Source organism: Fringilla coelebs (genome assembly GCF_963513975.1).
Source record: "Fringilla coelebs genome assembly, chromosome: 9".
In the NCBI taxonomy this organism is placed as follows: Eukaryota; Metazoa; Chordata; class Aves; order Passeriformes; family Fringillidae; genus Fringilla; species Fringilla coelebs.
The window spans coordinates 10,553,506-10,570,257 of NC_140067.1; the positions used below are offsets into that span (position 1 = coordinate 10,553,506).

General features: G+C 52.8%; 1 protein-coding gene across 1 annotated transcript in view; it reads right to left on the minus strand.

The window, feature by feature from the left end:
• The window catches only part of PTPRF (protein tyrosine phosphatase receptor type F), a gene marked incomplete at both ends in the record, with an annotated part of 243,257 nt that continues 226,505 nt past the window's right edge, over positions 1-16,752 (minus strand). Inside the window, 10 exons of the mRNA XM_084211481.1 lie at positions 1-69; positions 205-340; positions 473-627; positions 1,248-1,373; positions 1,595-1,721; positions 4,195-4,373; positions 5,984-6,269; positions 7,530-7,684; positions 8,718-8,837; positions 14,759-14,934. Of these exons, the coding sequence (XP_084067607.1) occupies positions 1-69; positions 205-340; positions 473-627; positions 1,248-1,373; positions 1,595-1,721; positions 4,195-4,373; positions 5,984-6,269; positions 7,530-7,684; positions 8,718-8,837; positions 14,759-14,934 (1,529 nt within the window). The remainder of the gene's footprint in view (positions 70-204; positions 341-472; positions 628-1,247; positions 1,374-1,594; positions 1,722-4,194; positions 4,374-5,983; positions 6,270-7,529; positions 7,685-8,717; positions 8,838-14,758; positions 14,935-16,752) is intronic.

The following is a 16,752-nucleotide window of genomic DNA, read 5'->3' on the forward strand; positions in this document are numbered from 1 at the left end:
TTACGTTGCATAGTGGTCGAAGCTGCCAAGGTACTCCAGCGCGGCTCTGTAGCACAGCTGGTACTGGTCCTGCAAGGCAGCAACGAGGGAAACATGAGCAGTGGGGACACAAGGACAGTGGGCTGTAGGGTCCAACACCCAGAGACACCAGGGCCCTCCCTTCTCCCACAGATCTCCAGTGCCACGCACAGGAGGGGAGCTCACCTCTGTCTGCACCATGGCCGGCCGCTGCGTCCGCAAGGTCTTCACCATCTGGAACATGTCCACCACGCCCTCGTAGCGCATCCTCTCCAGCACAATGCTGAGTGTGATGAACACGCCGGTGCGCCCAACCCCGGCACTGCACAGGGAGCAAGAGGGGCCACTCTGAGTCCTGCCAGCCCCAGAAAGGCTCTGCAGAGCTCCTAGGAGCGGTGCAAGCTGCTCCTGGAGCACAGAGACCTGCTCACTGGGGCGAGGCTGCAGTCCTTACCTGCAGTGCACTGTGATGGGGCCATCCTGCCCAAACTGCTCCTTGGTCTTGTGCACCTGCCCAATGAAGTCAATGAAACCCTCTCCTGTCTTTGGCACTCCCTGTTCAGGCCAGTCTGTGAACTGGAACTGGCGGATGGTCCGTGACTGGCCGTCCTGCAGGGAGAGGGGTGTTAGATGTCAGCCACTGGTGAGCGCCTGATCCCACTCCCCTCAGCACTGGTGCTCTGACCTGCCCTCAGACCCCCTGAACCAGGCCAGGTGAGAAGGTGCACAGGCCACAGGTGAGCCCAGGCAGATAATTTGCTGCATGTCTGGGACCTGTCTCTGTTCTTCCATGTTCACCCCACGGTAGTTTAGCTGAGCAGGCCTTTGGGCCCCTACAGGGTCCATTAGGTCAGTGTTTAGGGCCCAGCTCCATCCTATAATCATGTTTACTGTTACACAAGGAACCTGTGCCCGGTCAGATGCTGCACACACAGACTCCAGGTGCAGGGGCACCTGCGTTAAATGCTTGCTCAAGTGAGCAGCACAGGCAAGGCAGGGTCTGGTGCTAACAGGGATCCCTGAGCTGTTCATGGGGCTGACACAGCTGGCAGGGCAGAAACCTGTGGAGAGAGGAGCAGAAGGTGGTGGGCAGCAGCCCTTTTTGCCTGCAGTGCAAGGCAGCATTTGCTTTCCCGTTTCTCCAGGAGCTGTTGCATATCCCTTGACTGGCCTGGGTAGGGCAGAGGCATGAGAGGCACAGGAGCTGGGGCGCCAGCAGATGCACTCACCCTGGCATCCGTCACCTTGAACTCCCGGAGGATGTACTGTGGCATGTTGTACTCTGCCATGGGGTCCACCACAAAGTACTGGTACCGGGCAGAGCGCTCTGCAGGCCAGTACTGATGGCACTTCTCCTGTGGGTGAGGAGCAGGGTAAGACATTAGCACTGACAAGCTGCTGCTCCTCCTCCCGCTCCCTGGGTGCCTATGTGGTTGTGGGGCCACAGGGTCAGCCACCAGACAGAGCGGGGCTCACCCAGAGCGAGTGGTGCCAAACACAGACTGGGGTAAGCCAAGAGCGTGTGCCCACAGACAGCAGCCCCAGAGCCCCCTTGTCCCCACAGCAGGACTCGTACCCGGCCCATCTCACGCAGCTTTGTCAACATCACCACAATGGTGGAGTCGTGCTCCCAGAGCATCCGCCAGAAATCCTCCGTGGTCTCGGCCAGTGGTCCCTGCGTGGCGATGTAGGCCTTCTGCTGCCTGTGACAAACAAAATGGTGCTCAGAACAGCTCCTCAGAGATGGGCAGCAGCTGCTTCTGGGGGCTGGTGGGCTGGGTGAGCTGGAGGCAGGGCCCCATGGTACCAGGGAGCAAGTCTGACAGTCCAGCTGTAGGAGGCAGGTCTCCAGGATGAGCCATGGGCTCTGGGAGAGAGGTGAGCTGATCCAGCACTTGCCCTCTAAGTGCTCCCCACAGACACAGTGAGCACAACATGGAGAATCCAGAAAAGCTCTTAGTCCTTGCAGGGGTGACGGCATCCCCAGCCCAGTCTCTTGCTGTTTCTTGTCTCCAGTGCTGCTGTTGCACTGAGAGCCCTCTTGGTCCCCACCAGCAGGCTGCCAGCACCCACCTGGGCTGGAAGGAGAGACTGTGCTTGGGGATGATCCCAGCAGCACCCCTGTGTTCCTGCACTTTTACTCTCTGCAGTACCCGCCGTCCCTCCCATTGCATGGGAAAACACAGAGCAGCTGAACCAGGTCACCTGGATTACACACTCCAGACAATAACGAGGGCAGTGTAGAAACCATGAATACAGTTTTGTCTGCTTTTCTAAAGCTTCAGAATTTGTTTTTGGTTCCACTGCCAACCAGAGCACCTCTCCTAATTTTCTGTGTCACCTGCCCCGGACTAACCCCCACCCTGAAGAAAGCCCCCTTGGTGCTTTGGACTCAGCTCTGGCATGCTGATAGCGTGCCCCTCTGAGCTCCCAGCCTGGCACAGCAGAGCCTGGGCTGGCTCCACCACTGTGGGGCGCTGGAGCCCGTGGAACCAGGGCTGGCTTCTTCCATCCTGCCTTCTTCCCTCCCTTCTGCCTTCATCCCTCTACTGGTGCTATTTTTGATGGTGCTAAATTAATGAACGTGCTGCAGGGCAGCTGTAACATGCGGGATGCAGACAGGGGCTGCTTCAAGGTGGATTTATAACACATAGTAAAAAACAGGGAATGGGGATGCAGAACGAAGTGAAAAAGCTAATAAAGATGCAGCATCAGTGGTATCTGCAGGACCTTGGGCCAACTGATTTCTTTAGATAACTAGAAGAATGATGCTTCAAAGGAAGGGATGGGAAGAGATAACAGAACTTGGGGATAGGGTAAGTAGCACATGAAATGGTACCACCTGCTGTGATGGCATCCCTCTCCCTCCCTCCATAGCATCACCAAGAGGCAAAGCCAGCATTGCTCTCCATCAGCTCTGGAGCCAGGACAGTGTCTGCAGTCCATCTGTCAGACTCAGGCTGCAGCCAGGCAGCTGCCTTAATGACTGGTGGTGGGTGGCTCTGTGCCACACACCCAGGAGGTAGTGGAGGCTCTCTCTGCTCTGTGACAGCTTTTCTCCAGCCCCTTCATCCCTCCCCAGTACTCTGTCCCACCCTGAGGGAGCCTGGCTTGCTTCAGTTTTCCTCTGTTGGGATGCTCCCAGGGTTTTTCCCCTTTTGCTCCTTGTCCACTCTTGCCTCCATGTAGCTCTCCTCCCTGAGAACTCTTGCTGGGCTCAGCTGCTGGAGCATGGACAAGGCACAGAGCTGCTGGCCTGGCTGCACCCAGTGTCTGCACTGACACTTTTTTCCCTTTGGCAGTGCCTTTTGCATCTGGGAGGTTACCAGTCCAAAAGAGGCAGGTGGGCAAAGCCAAGTTGGAAGGGACATGTGCCACATCTATCATTGCATCCCCCACTCCAGCACTGATGATGGTGCACATGAGGGATGACCTTACAGTGATGGTGCACAGACAGATTACAGGAACGGGCCTTTGATGTGCATCATTGTGATTTGGTTTGGATTGTTGTCTAGGGGTTGCTTGGGAAGGAGATGTGGCCACTGGGCTATTCTTCTCTCCTGGCCTTTAGCATCTGAGAATGAGATGTCAGCAGACAGATACAGAAAACTTAAACATCATTGCCCCACTAGATCTTAATTTGTGCTTTCTAAACTGTGTTCTGGAGAGAGTAACCTGGTGATGGGCTTCCTAGTGTCCAGCACCAGCCCTGCCTGAGGATCCAGACTCCTCCTAAAATCAAGACATGGAACAAGCCTTGAGCTGCTGCCTGGATCAGTCACTCAGTGGAAGAAGCACACTCCTAACTCTAGTTGCTACAGCAGTGAGGCAGGTTTGAGTTAGGTACTGTAGATATAAAACACAAGCCAAGTGATGCCTACCAGAATATCCCATAAAACCTCCACAGGAGCCAACACAGCCTGCCACTCCAGCCATGTGGACATCTGTCTACAGCAACACAAGCCAGCCTGGCAGGGCTCACTCACAGGCAGTCTTCACATATTGTAACTACACACACTGCAGTGTCTGAGAAGATGGAAATAGATAAAATGCAACAAAGTGGACCCCATCCCACCTCAGGCAATCAGGACCAGTCCTCGGGAAAGAGAAGGCAGCTCTGCCTGGGTTTCCAAGCAGGCAGGACAAGCTGGCACAGCCACCCAAGGTAATCCTTACCTGTAGCCATCTATGAAGCTGGCATTGATGTAGTCAGAGCCCTCGACACCGCGGATGGGCTGCAGGCAGACTCTTGTCAGCTCATACGGCATGATGTTCACGAGACGGTTCTTGAATTTGTTGCAAGGGAGGTTGGCACTGATGAAACGTGAGGTATGTGCTTTAGAATTGGCCAGCAGCTGAAAGAGGAGGAGACACATCAGATCCCTGCTGGAGAAGCAGCAGTCTGGGGGCAGAATCGGGATCCTGGCAGCAGTCATGTAGTGTAATGGAGGCCGAGAGCAGCTCTCTGACACACACAGAGCCATGAAGCTTTGTACCTCTCTGAGCCAGGGGTACATGCTTGGTGGTGGCAGGGAAGCAAAGCTTTTCCTCTTCCAACAGTGTCTTGCTATTTACTTCTCACCCCAGAAGAACCCAAGAAAATGTGAGAATTGTGGCAGTTTTAGGTAAAGAAGATGTATTTTGGGTTACTGTGAGACATTTTATAGCTCTTTTTGAGTCCCCTAAAGTGGAGTCATGGTAAATGTGTTACTTAGATCTGCTGGCAGATTCAAACAGAAGTCACTCTTCCTTCCCCCACCTTCCTTTTTTTGTGTTTTCCTTCCCCAAAAGACTGCCTCCAGCACCTCCAGAACCACCCTTCTCTCTCTGAGGGGCAACTTGACCTCAACAGAGGCTCTCTGCAGGGGGACACTGTTGCTTTCTGGGGAGCAGTTCAGCCATGGGAGGACCTCCCATATCCTGCTCCCCAGGGTTTCCCATGCAGTGGACACTGCCAGGGCACAGAGAGGGGCAATTTCATTACTGTTCTCAAGAGACCTTTGGAGAAATGAAAGCAAAGTAAAATTTTGTCTTTCTTACAACAGAATTGCTTGAGTTGAGCACAATTCTGTGGCTCTCCTGAGGAGTTTCTCAGTGTCACCATGAGACACTCAGGCAGCATGTTTTACTGTTCCAACCCCAGGATACCAGTAGCTCTGATAACCACAGGACAGAGCTTCTCAACTATTCCCAGTTTAAATGGAAAGTCAATATTTTGCCTCTCCTACTCCTTTGTCACTTGGAGGGAATCCCCAGGGTGAAGGTGTACTGCTGCAGCTCATTTCACAGCCTGCATGGTCTGCTGCCTCCCTGCATGAGCTATATTCCCCTGCAAGAGTTCACTGGACTAATGCACCTCATCTGAGAATATGGGCATTAACAGAGCTCACTTCAGCTCCAAGGCTGTAATAAATATCTGCAGTTGGCATACACAGATACAGGCAGAAAAACGTGGGCTTGGCTTCTTAAAAATGGTGTGCCTTAAAACACTGCCTTCACCAATTCGAGACAGTGAGGCTTGGTGTTGAGGTGGTTAAAAGATTACAGAGCTTAGCATTGAAGAAATGAGACCAGAAATGTCTCACATATTTAAATTGGAGCTGTTTCCAGACAAGTTGTTCACAGTAACATCAATTATCAGTAACATGATATGCATCTGATTTCAGATGCAGCTCCTGCCGCACAGTGAACCTAGAGCAGAATGTGCTGCTGGGAACTGCACATCCATCTGCCTTTTATATCATCCCCAGAAGCCGCCAATCCAGGGGGGACCACGGCCGACACAAGCTTTACAATTCAAATGTATTTTAAATCACTGCCTACCTGCTTTAGAAACACACAAAAGAATAACTGTCTGTAATGATCCACAGCCCACCTCTCCCAACCCCTGGACGAGCAGCCCGTGGAGCTCTGCGGGCAGAGGCAGGGCACTAGAGAAGCGGGGTGCCGGGGCTCCGCCACCAACCTTGAATTCCAGCTCCATCGCAGTGACGCTCTCGCCCGGTGGCACCTGGGTCAGCTTCTGGATGTGGGCGAAGAGGTTGCGTGCGGGCACCTCGGTGTTGCCGCACGTGGCGGCCTCCAGCAAGGCCTCGTGGATGAAGATGTACTGGTCCTCTGTCTGCACCATGTAGTTGCGCTGGGAGCGCATGCACGTCACGTGGCCGTAGATGTCCACGGTCTTCTCGTGCTTCATCCGCTCCAGCATGGCGTCGATGACAATGAAGCAGCCGGTTCGGCCCACGCCAGCACTGCAGGAGCAAAGCACACGGCCCGAGATGACACTGTCTCCTAGAGATGTCACACGAGCTCAAACAGTGCTTCAGAGATCACCTGGACTTAGGGCACACGAGGGGAGTTCAGGCTGCTCTCTATGAGCGAAGCTCCAAACAAGAAGTGACAGGAGGAGTGAGGGAGAGAATCACTGGAGAATGTGAGAGGCTCCTCAGCCTTTCTGCTGTTCCCCTTTCACTGCTGGGGTGGAAAGGACATGGTATCACCTGGCTGATCCCTGTGGTGGCTGGCAGCCCCTCCACAAGGAAAGGAGAAATGTGCTTAACAGGCAGGAGAGTGACACACACGTGTGTGTGTGAAGTCAGAAGACATGAAGAGCAGGCTGGGCCCTAACAGCAGTGAAGTCCACAATTTCCAGCCTGCTTGTCCCCTAACGTGGGTCACTGTTTCCTCACCCATAAAAGGAGCATGGCCAGCCTGAGAGGGGAAACAGAAAGCTGAGGTGACACTCAACTGAGCCCTTCGCTCAAGCACCAAATGCCTCTCCACAGCAGTAGCAAACCTCAAGCTACTGACTCTGAGAACACCCTGAAAACAGTAGATACACTGTTGTGACATGTAAACGCAGACAGAGGTAGGGAGCTAGGCATTCCCTCATTTATGGTGCAAGTCATATCCTTAACTAGGCTTTAATACAGCTTGTTTGTGTGTTAATTACACCCCACTACCATCTGAAACAGAGCATGAAAGAAGAGCATTAAACACTGCTGGTAAGGCGTATGCTGAAACAGCAATGATGGAGTGGTTTGTTCAGTAACAGTCCCCTCTTGGCTGCTACAAATAAATCTTGGCTGGGTAAGATGCTGAGCCTTAGCAGACTAATATTTTGCCTTAAGAGCTGCCTTTTTACCCTGTGAAAGAGTATGGCTGTAAATACTGCATACGAATGTTCGTAGAGGTCACTGCATGCATTTCTGTCAGTGATGTGCATCTGAAGGTACCACCCACTTAAGCTGGGCACGTATAATTTAATTTTAAAATGGCACTTGCAGTTTTGCAGGAAAATGTGTTTTCTAAGGCTCTCCATATAGCAGTGCTGTTTAATCTGAGCAGTAGCAACAGCCACCACTGCACTACGGCTGCTGGGCCTGTCCTGCTGCCAGCCCAAGCATGCAGTGCAGGTTACGCTACCATGAAACGTTTCTCACAAGAAGGGGAGACTCCACTTTCAGACAGGTTAGAGCTCCTGCAGCCAGAAGGCAAACACACAGTCCTACCTGCAGTGCACAACCATGGGCCCAGCATCTGTTGGGTTACAGGCCTTGACCCGCCGCAGGAAAGCGAGGATTGGGGTGGGGTATTCTGGCACCCCGTGATCCGGCCAGGCCATGAACTGGAACTGTCGCAGCTCTGTCTTCTCATTGGAGCCATTCTGTTGAAGACAAAAAGGAGTTGTTTTGCATGAGAACATCTCATCCCAGCGCAGGAACCCACTGATAGGGCAACAACAGCCACAGGCACGCAAAGCTCTGTGTGATGATGCATCTACTGGGCTTTCAGCAGTGAAAATTTGGAGGAAAAACACAGGTTTATTGCAAAGTTCCTATACATACAGATGTTCTGTAAAAAAGCAGTTTTACAGACAAGAGAACATCTTTGCAGGAGTGGAGCAGACTGCAGGGAAGGTGAAAGACTCTTTTCTGCACAGCACAGGTTCACTACCTGCATACTCACTGCATGTTCAGGGAAAATGGGCACTGGGCATGGAAGGCCTACAGCAGCCAGTTCCCTCCCTGCTCCTCTGCATCATGGTGTTCCTGGGCTGGGTGACCAGCCTGTGACTGCAGACTGCCCTGCTCCTCTCTGGGCTTGGCTGAGTGATCTATGCAGCAAGAGGCAGGAATGGCTGGGTGATTCCTGGGGCCTTCCTGGGGCATGAGTGTGTCCCCCCTGAGCACTGGGCTCCTGGCCCAGACTCAGTCACACACAGAAGCACTTGCTGCAAAGCCTGTCTGCATTGACACTGCTGCTGGCACTGCCCCCAGGGATTTCCAAACATTAATGAGGAATGCAGCAGGCAGGAGAGAAGGGTTTATGCTCATGTCAGAAACAGCTCCTCCATTTGCATTATTAGTGACAGGAGTGATAAAAATTCACTGCTTCCCATGTTGTCCCTCTAATGGGAGGACAGCTGCTACCTGTACACTCACCAGAGGCAAGAACAGCCCCGCTCTGGGGCCCACTACAGAAAGCACACAGAAGAGCATCAAGAATCCTGGCCAAAGTCCAGTGGTAACCAGATGCACAACCTGCACCTGATCTCCTACTGCAGCCCATCAGTGAGACATGGCACATGCCTGCCCAAGCCAGGTACAGCCAGTGGGCACTGCCTGTGGGCCATGGAGCAGCCTGCAGCACTGGGAAGCACCTCTGCAATCCGTGAAGCAGCAGCAGCCCAGCCTTACCTTGTACAGCGCGAAGGTGCGCACGGTGTAGGTCGCCAGCTCGACCGTATCCAGCAGGACCACCTGGATCATCCCATAGGTTTCTGTACCCCGGCTCGGCCAGTACTGGTCACACTTTACCTGCAGGGAGGTGAGGAAAACGGGTCAGTGACTGGCTGTGGCTGGGGCATCTGGGATGAGGAACAGGACTCTGCCCTTCAAAGGGTAAAGACAGAAATGAGTCATTGTGTGGGGTGGGGGGAGCCTCTAAAATCCAGATTTCCTTCCCCCAGAGTGTCCCAATCCCCAGCAAAAAGGCAGCACCCACTGGACCCCTTTCCATAAGGCTCAGAATCAGAAGAATATTCTGAGCTAAACTGACCCACAAGGATTACCTAGTCCAGCTCTCAAGTGAAAGGCCCATATGGGAATTGAATCAATCTCGGTGTTATCAGTACCATGCTCTGACCAACTGAGCTGATCTCAGTGAGTGGTTACTCACTGAAAGAGGGATTTTCCTTTTCCCCTGGAGCCTTCGGTGGAAGTGACAAAGGGGGCCAGGCCACCAGACAAGAGCAACAACAGACACCAAGACAGTGAGCAGCAATCCTAGCAGTGATTTGTGCCTCCTGTAGTACTTCTCTGCCTTCTGTTTGGTGAGATGGGCATCTTTGGGGCTTTGCCTGAACCACCCCCTGCCTGAGCTCCACTTGGATGATCAGAAGGTGGGCAGCTGTGGGATGATGGGAGAAGAGCTAGTGCAGCAGGGAGGAGGAAATGGTGGTTTCTGTGGGCACTGCTCTACTCAAAGGGCAGCTGAGGTGAATGAGATGCAGCCTGTATCCCCACCAGCTCCCAGCTCCACCAGCCTGGCGTCCTTGACCCACAGCTGTGGCAAGACAGACCTGAGTCCAGCACAGTACATTACCTTTCAGCAACAGGCATTACCTTTCCCATAACACCCATAGTCTCCCAAGGTGTCCTGCCAGCATGGCCTTGGGAGCATGCCCCCCTTGAGACAGGTGGGACACAGCCCATGCCAGGGCTCCAGCCTGCATGCTGGATCCACCCTCCCTGCACTGCTGTAGGCTTGAATGCACTGAGCATCACCAAGCAACACCAACCTGCCCCTGTGGCAGGTGGCACATCCCTGAAAAGCTACACCTCCCAAGTGTTTCAAAATGGCTCTGCAAGGAACAGATGGCAGCTTAGACACAGACACATCTTGTTCTCCCTCTGCAAGAAGACACAGACTGTGGCCAAACTATCCCTTCACCCTCTCCTGCAGGCAGCACTGTCCCATCATGAAAACACTGCTACTCCCTAAAAATCTCCTGCCTTGCATCATCCTTATCACCCATTTCCAACTCTGCAGTCAGAGTACTCTGAGCTACTGGTCACAGCTTTTGTTGCATCCCACTTGGCAGACAGCCAAACACATCCCCAGGGGCCCATCCCTCTGCCCCCTTCACCTCCCTGCACATCCCTCCCTGCTCACATGCTGCTGCTCTCCTCCTCCTCTTCACAGCTCAGTCTTTTCAAACTACTCCTCCATTTCTTTTTTTTTTTTTTTTTCTGTGAAGCCCCAAGCTCCCTATTTAATTGGCACCCTCAGCATCCCTGTTTCATTTGGTACCTGGCTCCCCCACCCTTCAGAGCCACAGTGCCTGGCTGACAGGAGGAAGACTTCATTCCCACCCATGTGCAACACAGTGAAAATGGTCTCCCACCCTTGGAGAGAGGAGTGAATGGAAAATCATCTGTGCTTGTCAAGGAATAGTAAACTTAATTATTAGTGGAATGTGTTTACAGGGGAATGCGTGGGAAGGGAAACAATAAGCTTAATTAGGAATCAATGAAGTTCTGCCTTTTAATTGAAACCACTTGCAGCAGGGTGGGGCTTGTGAGAGCCAAGAGCCCTCATCCTGCACTCTGGCTCTGGAGTGCAGCAACCTGGAGTCACAGGGATGCATCTCTCCCTGCTTTTTGGGTTCTGCTCACAGTAAGGCTTGCCCTGGCAGAAGTGCCTGGAGCAAGGCTGCCTAATGGGGTACTGCAGATGCCTGTGCAAGCAGAGCAGCTCTGCTGCCTCCTGCCCAGGGTCTCCTGCTGCTTGGGCTGCTGTGCTGCCTTGGATCTCTGGCAACATGGCAGGCCCTGCAATAATCTCAGGATTCCTCTTCCTCACTTGGCACTGAGTATGTGATGCTGACTGGCTGCAGCACCAGCAACTTGGAGGTCACAAACATGATTTCACAGCTAAACTGATCCCATCCTCATGAGTGGGTGCCACCTGCAGGCTGTCACCATGAGGTCTGAGTTTGTCTTGTCTGGCTTGGGGACGATGTGACCCTCTCTAAGGGAGAGGAGAGCAGCATGGCATCCTGCAAATGCTGGGGACAGCTGCTTGCTGTGGTTTGCAGGGGATGTTTCAGAGGAACAGCACAGCCTGTCCCTGTGCCTGTGCCTACACCTCAGGGACAGCAGTTCCCTCCTGCCACCCACATGCTGCAGGGCTGTGTACTCGAGCACAAAACAAACTTCAGAGGAGTTCCCTGTGTGGGATAATAGCAATGCCTGGGCTGGTAATTGAAAATTATTTATTCATGACCAGATAAGAGTCAGTCACATTTTCTGCCAAATTTACCCATAATGTTTATGCCCCATTTTCAAGCTCTGTAAATTTTATGCTGAAGCCGATGCACTGTGGCACTAAAGCAGATAAGAGATGTTTTCTTCTGGCAGCGCTTGTTTCTCATTAACTTAAGGAGCACAGTAATGTCCTGAACAGCCATTTATTGCAGCTTTGCTGAGTGGCTCCTGTTCCTCCCCTTTGATGCCCTGAGCCCAAGAGCAGCCGGGCACCTCTCTTCAGCCTGAGAGCTGCGCTCTGCCCCCGGCCCTGCTCACAAGCTCCAGATGGCACTGCTGTCAGCAAAAGGGCTGGAGCTTCATGTGCCTGCCAGGCTTCTCTTCCCCAGGGCCCTTGAGCACCAGCCTCTTAACACCCCCTCCAGGGGACATGAAATGCCAGGGGAGATCACACTCCAGAGATGGCTGCTTGGTGCTCTGGGCTGGAACAGAGCAACCCACGGCACTGCTGTGGGAGACTTGGCTCTGCCAGGCTCTAGGGGATAGCCCAGGGTAGGAGAAATCCTGCTTTAATACCTCTCTCCTGGCAACACAGCCCGGCAGGGACGCACCACACTCGCAGCTTGGGGAAAGCTAATCTACAATGTGTGTTTCTGAACTGCCACCAAATGATTCTGAAACTGATTGTAAAGCTTTGAAGGCAGCTAAATTGCACAATCCAGCCATTTCTATCCTTTATGTGCTTCTCACTTTGTGAAAACATGAAAAAGGGAGGATGATTTAGACCATCAAGCTAGCTAAAATTGCAGACCATAAAAGCTGATGCTCTTTAAAGATTTTTTTCCCCCTCTGCAGCTCAGGAATCCTTTAAAGCAGTGTCACCCCCACAGGGCTGCCAAGCTGCTGCTGGTCCTGGTTGGCTTATCACAGCAGTGCCGAGGGTGACCTGGGGAGCTCGCCTGGAAAGGCAGCAGAGCCTGCTCTGCACCGGGCAGCTCTCCATGAGGCTCTGCTACCCACCCCAGGCTCTGCAGCTGGACACACAGTCCTGTGCCTGTGCCAAAGCGCCTGGACAAGGGGACTTTCAAGCAAGGTCACCCTTGGGTAATGCTGTGATGCCATGTGACTGCCTGGAGCAGTGCTGTCCCACAGCAGCGTGAGCACCAGCAGGCAGCAATGCTGCAGGGACCCAAGGGGTTACATCAGATGAAGTTTGAAGTCTCTGGAGCAGAATGAACTGCAAAACAGTGACTCACGTTGAAAGTTTGGAGCAATGGGCAATGACTGGGATTAGGATTTTCACTGGTCCCTAAATGGTGTGCCCCCAAGAGAGCTCTAGCTCTCATCAAAAGGGCAAGAGGAAAAGCAGAGTAGGAAGGTGCCTAAAGTAATCTTGCCTTGGAAGATGCTGAAAAAGACAACAAAAACCCCCATAGAAAATAATCTCCTGTAAGTCCACATCAGAGCTCCCCACCAGAACCCTGCTGCGAGGGAATGCCCTGAGACACCTACAGGGTACAGCAAACACATCCAGGGAAGTCCTTGCTGTGGATCACTGGTTCAACTCAGGAGTGACCAGGCTTCTCCACTGCCTCTCCTGGCAACCCGCCTCTCCCACAGTGCCAGAGAAAACTGCCCACTTCTCATTAGTGCTGGGCACGTGCCAAAGAAGCAGCAGGACTCAGGCAGGCAGTGCCAGGGAGCAAATGCAGGGGTCTGGGTCTGGTCAGGTCAGCCTGGAGCCCCTGGGCAGTGTGCCCAATCAGGAAGGCTGCCTGAGATTCTCTGAGGGCTCTGGTCACCTCCTGCCCATAACAAGGATTCAATGTCACCAAAAGCCTGAACACACGCACTGTGTTTGGGACAGAAACCAAAACTGCAGGATAGGACGGGGTGTGCTAGGGGGAGATAACACACAGCTCAGCAGCACAGACATCTCAGGCAAAGACAAGTCCCTCTGGGGTCAGAGGAAACCTGTTATCTTCAAGAAACACGCACCTTGGAGGGCCTTGCCATAACTAAGAAGCCCGGAAGTTAACTGAGTCAAGATTCCAGGCATGGATTTATTTGGCAACCCAGAAGGGCTTTTCCTTGTTCTTCAAATACATGCTCCATCACTGAAATGTGAAGGCACAGAAAAGTCCCGAAGTAACCCTCAGCTGGAGAGTGCAGTTCATCAGAAGCTTCTGATCTTGCTTAGCCCTGAGTGTGCCAAGCCCTGAGCCACAGGGCAGGTCAGAATCATCTCCCTGCCTGTTTGGGCTGCGTGGGTGACAGTGGCCACTGGACAGGACAGCCAGGGCTCTGCAGCAGGAAGCACAGTGCAAAGCTGGCGTGGGATCTCTAGAGACAGCCCATCTCCAAGGAATGCTCTTTTTCCCTACAGGCTGTAGAGCATTTGAAGATGCTAGGAAACCTGTCAACAATGCCTATATTTTGCACATCAGGAAAAGCAGATCTGTTTTGCCATGATGATTAGTGGTTCCAGCCACTTCCCCCCAGTCAGGGTGGGCTGGGACACCCCTGCGAGCATTTTGGTGCTAAAGCTTTGAAAAGGAAGGAGAGCATGCAGGCAAAAGTTTTAACTAAACCCAAACTTGACCATTTCTGCTTCTCAAGAATGAGCTTATTGGGCTAAAAATAATCAGTGCTTCACAGCTTGAGTGCACAAGCCCCTTCTGCTGTTGGCATGGCAACACTAAAATATTCTGCTAGTACAAATGCTCACTGCTACAATTTTACTTTTAGGAGCAAACTGAATCATGAGAGGCAGAAGCTGCCTCATCCTTGGGCAGGCTTTGCCCAAAGGGTGCATCTGGGCACAGGAGCACTTGGTCACAGCTTACAAACTCCTGCTTCAGGGGCTGAGTAAGAACCTCTGTCACAAAAACTGTATCATCTGCAGTGAGGGCTCCCACTCCTTCTCCAGCTCACGCCTTCCCCACGGTCTGCAGGCAGCTTTGCGTTTATTACATCAGAATATCTAATCCTGGCAGTGTAAGCTGATAATTTATACATGTTGTCATTGGACAAGGCACAAATTAGTCCTGTTATTGCAATGAGACCCTGTCAGCCATTCCCCTGCGTTGTCAGAAATGCCAGGGCCCTGTCAGGCTGCTGGATGCTGCCGGTCCCACCCAACTATTTCAGCTTCTCAGATTCTGGGGTGGTCCGCTCTCTCCATCTCAGAGCCTTCCTTTCCCCCTTTGATGTGAGTGATGTGGGCAGGAAAGGATGGGTGTGCATGCAGACATGCAGGCAAAATAGAGCTAAACGAGCAGGCCAGCAACAGGAGGTTTTGCCACCCTTTTACCCCACAGGGATATGCTTACAAGGCTGCATGATGCAGGGAGCCACATCACTGGAACTGCCCCTCCCTGGGTGCCCTTATGCCTTATGCTGTGAAATGTTCCCATTCCTCCTTTCTTCCCCACAACAGCTCCAGAAAAGAGAGAAAGCACACACTGTACCCTGGACTTCTCCTCCAGCCTGGTCATCATGACTATGGTTGCTGTTCTCTGTTCCCACACCATCCTCCAGAAGTCGCTGAGGGTTTCTGGCAGCGGTCCCTGCGTGGCGATGTAGGCGTTCTGCTTCCGATAGCCATCGATGTAATTGGCGTTGATGTAATCACTGCCTGGGACCCCTGCAGGGGACAAAGAGGACAAGAGTTACTGGGGTAAGCCCACAACCCTGTACCTACTGCTCTGCTGGGCCCCACAGGCAGGAGAAGAAGCTGGCATGTTCACAAGGCTCTTGACAAGTCTCCTTTATGGGGTGATGTCAGGATCTCTCCCAGGGATCCTGCAAAGGACAGGGATGGTGCCTGAAAAAAGAAGAACCCTTTGTAACTCCCACATTAATGCAACAAGCAGGCAACACCAAAGCAGAGAGACAGCTGCCACACGCACACAAAGGAAAATTCACAGGCAGGAATATTAAGGAGCTCATTCGGCCCCAAGCAACTGACTGAAATAATTGTCTTAAATTCACCAGCAATTTGTTATGGTCCTACAGCACCTTTTAAAAATGAGGCTCCTTTATTAGCTTGTCTCTGTTAGCAAGGCATCTCAGGCAGGCACGTTCCCCCATCCTTCCTGCAGGGACAACTATCCCCAAGGAACCAGAGATTTTCCTCCTACCGCCGCTGAAACCCTTCAGTGTGAGACCCCCTCTGCTGCCTGCTGGCAGAGGCTGCTCCACCCCCACGAGGCCTCCACCACTTGAAGGAAAGGAATTTTTCGCAAAGGCCTTTAAAATGCAAACACATAGTTACTAAAATAAATTCGGCAAAGCAGAGGCCTGAGGCTGCTTCCAAACCCTGCTCAGCATGGGCTGCCCAGGCTGCAGGGATAGAAAGCAGCAGGAATCTCATTGTCTCCCCAGGAGAGAGCATCTGCATTTCATTAGAGAAAGGAAATAAAGCTGGGGGTCACCCCTCGTCCTTTTGTCCCGAGGAGAACTCTACAGCTCTGTTCTCCAGGTCTCAGCAGTCTCCAGCAGACACGAAGGGCTGGCAGCGCTGGGGGCGGCAGCAGCTGGAGTGCAGCGCTTGGCTCCTTGGCATGGGCGGCACGGGGCTGGCAGGGTGCTTCGGGAACAGTTCCCAGGAAGGCACAGACACTACTTACAGCCACTGAGTCAGCCTGGAAAGCAGGGATTCCCCCGTGTGCTCATCCCACAGCTGTCTGCGAGGGTTTGCCCACCAGCAGACATGCCAGGCCTTCACATAGCTGCTGCTGCTTAACAGGGCTTGCTGTGAGGGACTGTTTGGCCTCCTCTCCTCCTCTTGAAGAGAATGAATAGTGCATTAGCATCAGAGAAGGCTTTTACATCTCCCAAAAAAGGATGCTAATGACTGTAGGGCCACCTGTGTGCAAAGCCAGGCCCCAGTTCCTTTCCCAAGGAGGGTGCATTGAATTAGCTGTAACTTCCTCATCCTCCATCACTGGGCTCAGATCTGGGTGAGCACAGCTGGGCGCTGGTTTATAAAACAAGGGGAATGGGTGAGCTTGGGCTCCAGCTCCTCTGTGTGCAAGAGAACTAGAAACACATATTAGCCCAAACTCCAGGGATGTGGGGCTGGTTCTTAGAATCATGGGGATCAGTGCTATGGACAGCAGAGCCTGATACTCCCATGGAGGACAGGAATGTATGGAGTCTGATGTCCCAGGCAAAGGAGCACTCCTCACCCTGTGCCACTCTGAGCACTTATTTGGGACCATATATGGACAAGTCTCGGAGAAAGATACTGGCCCTACAATTGTACTGGGACAATGTGGCAATGGCACTAATAGGGCCATGTTTCACCGTGCAGTGAGGAAGGCAGCTGAAGTCACACAGAGAGGACAGTGGGAGAGGAGGCTGCTGGGACAGACATGTTTGCTGCCAGCAGTACTAAGAAGTAACCACACAGAACACTTTGCTCCAAGGACAAGTTTTACAGTGCCCTTTCTCTTCTGGC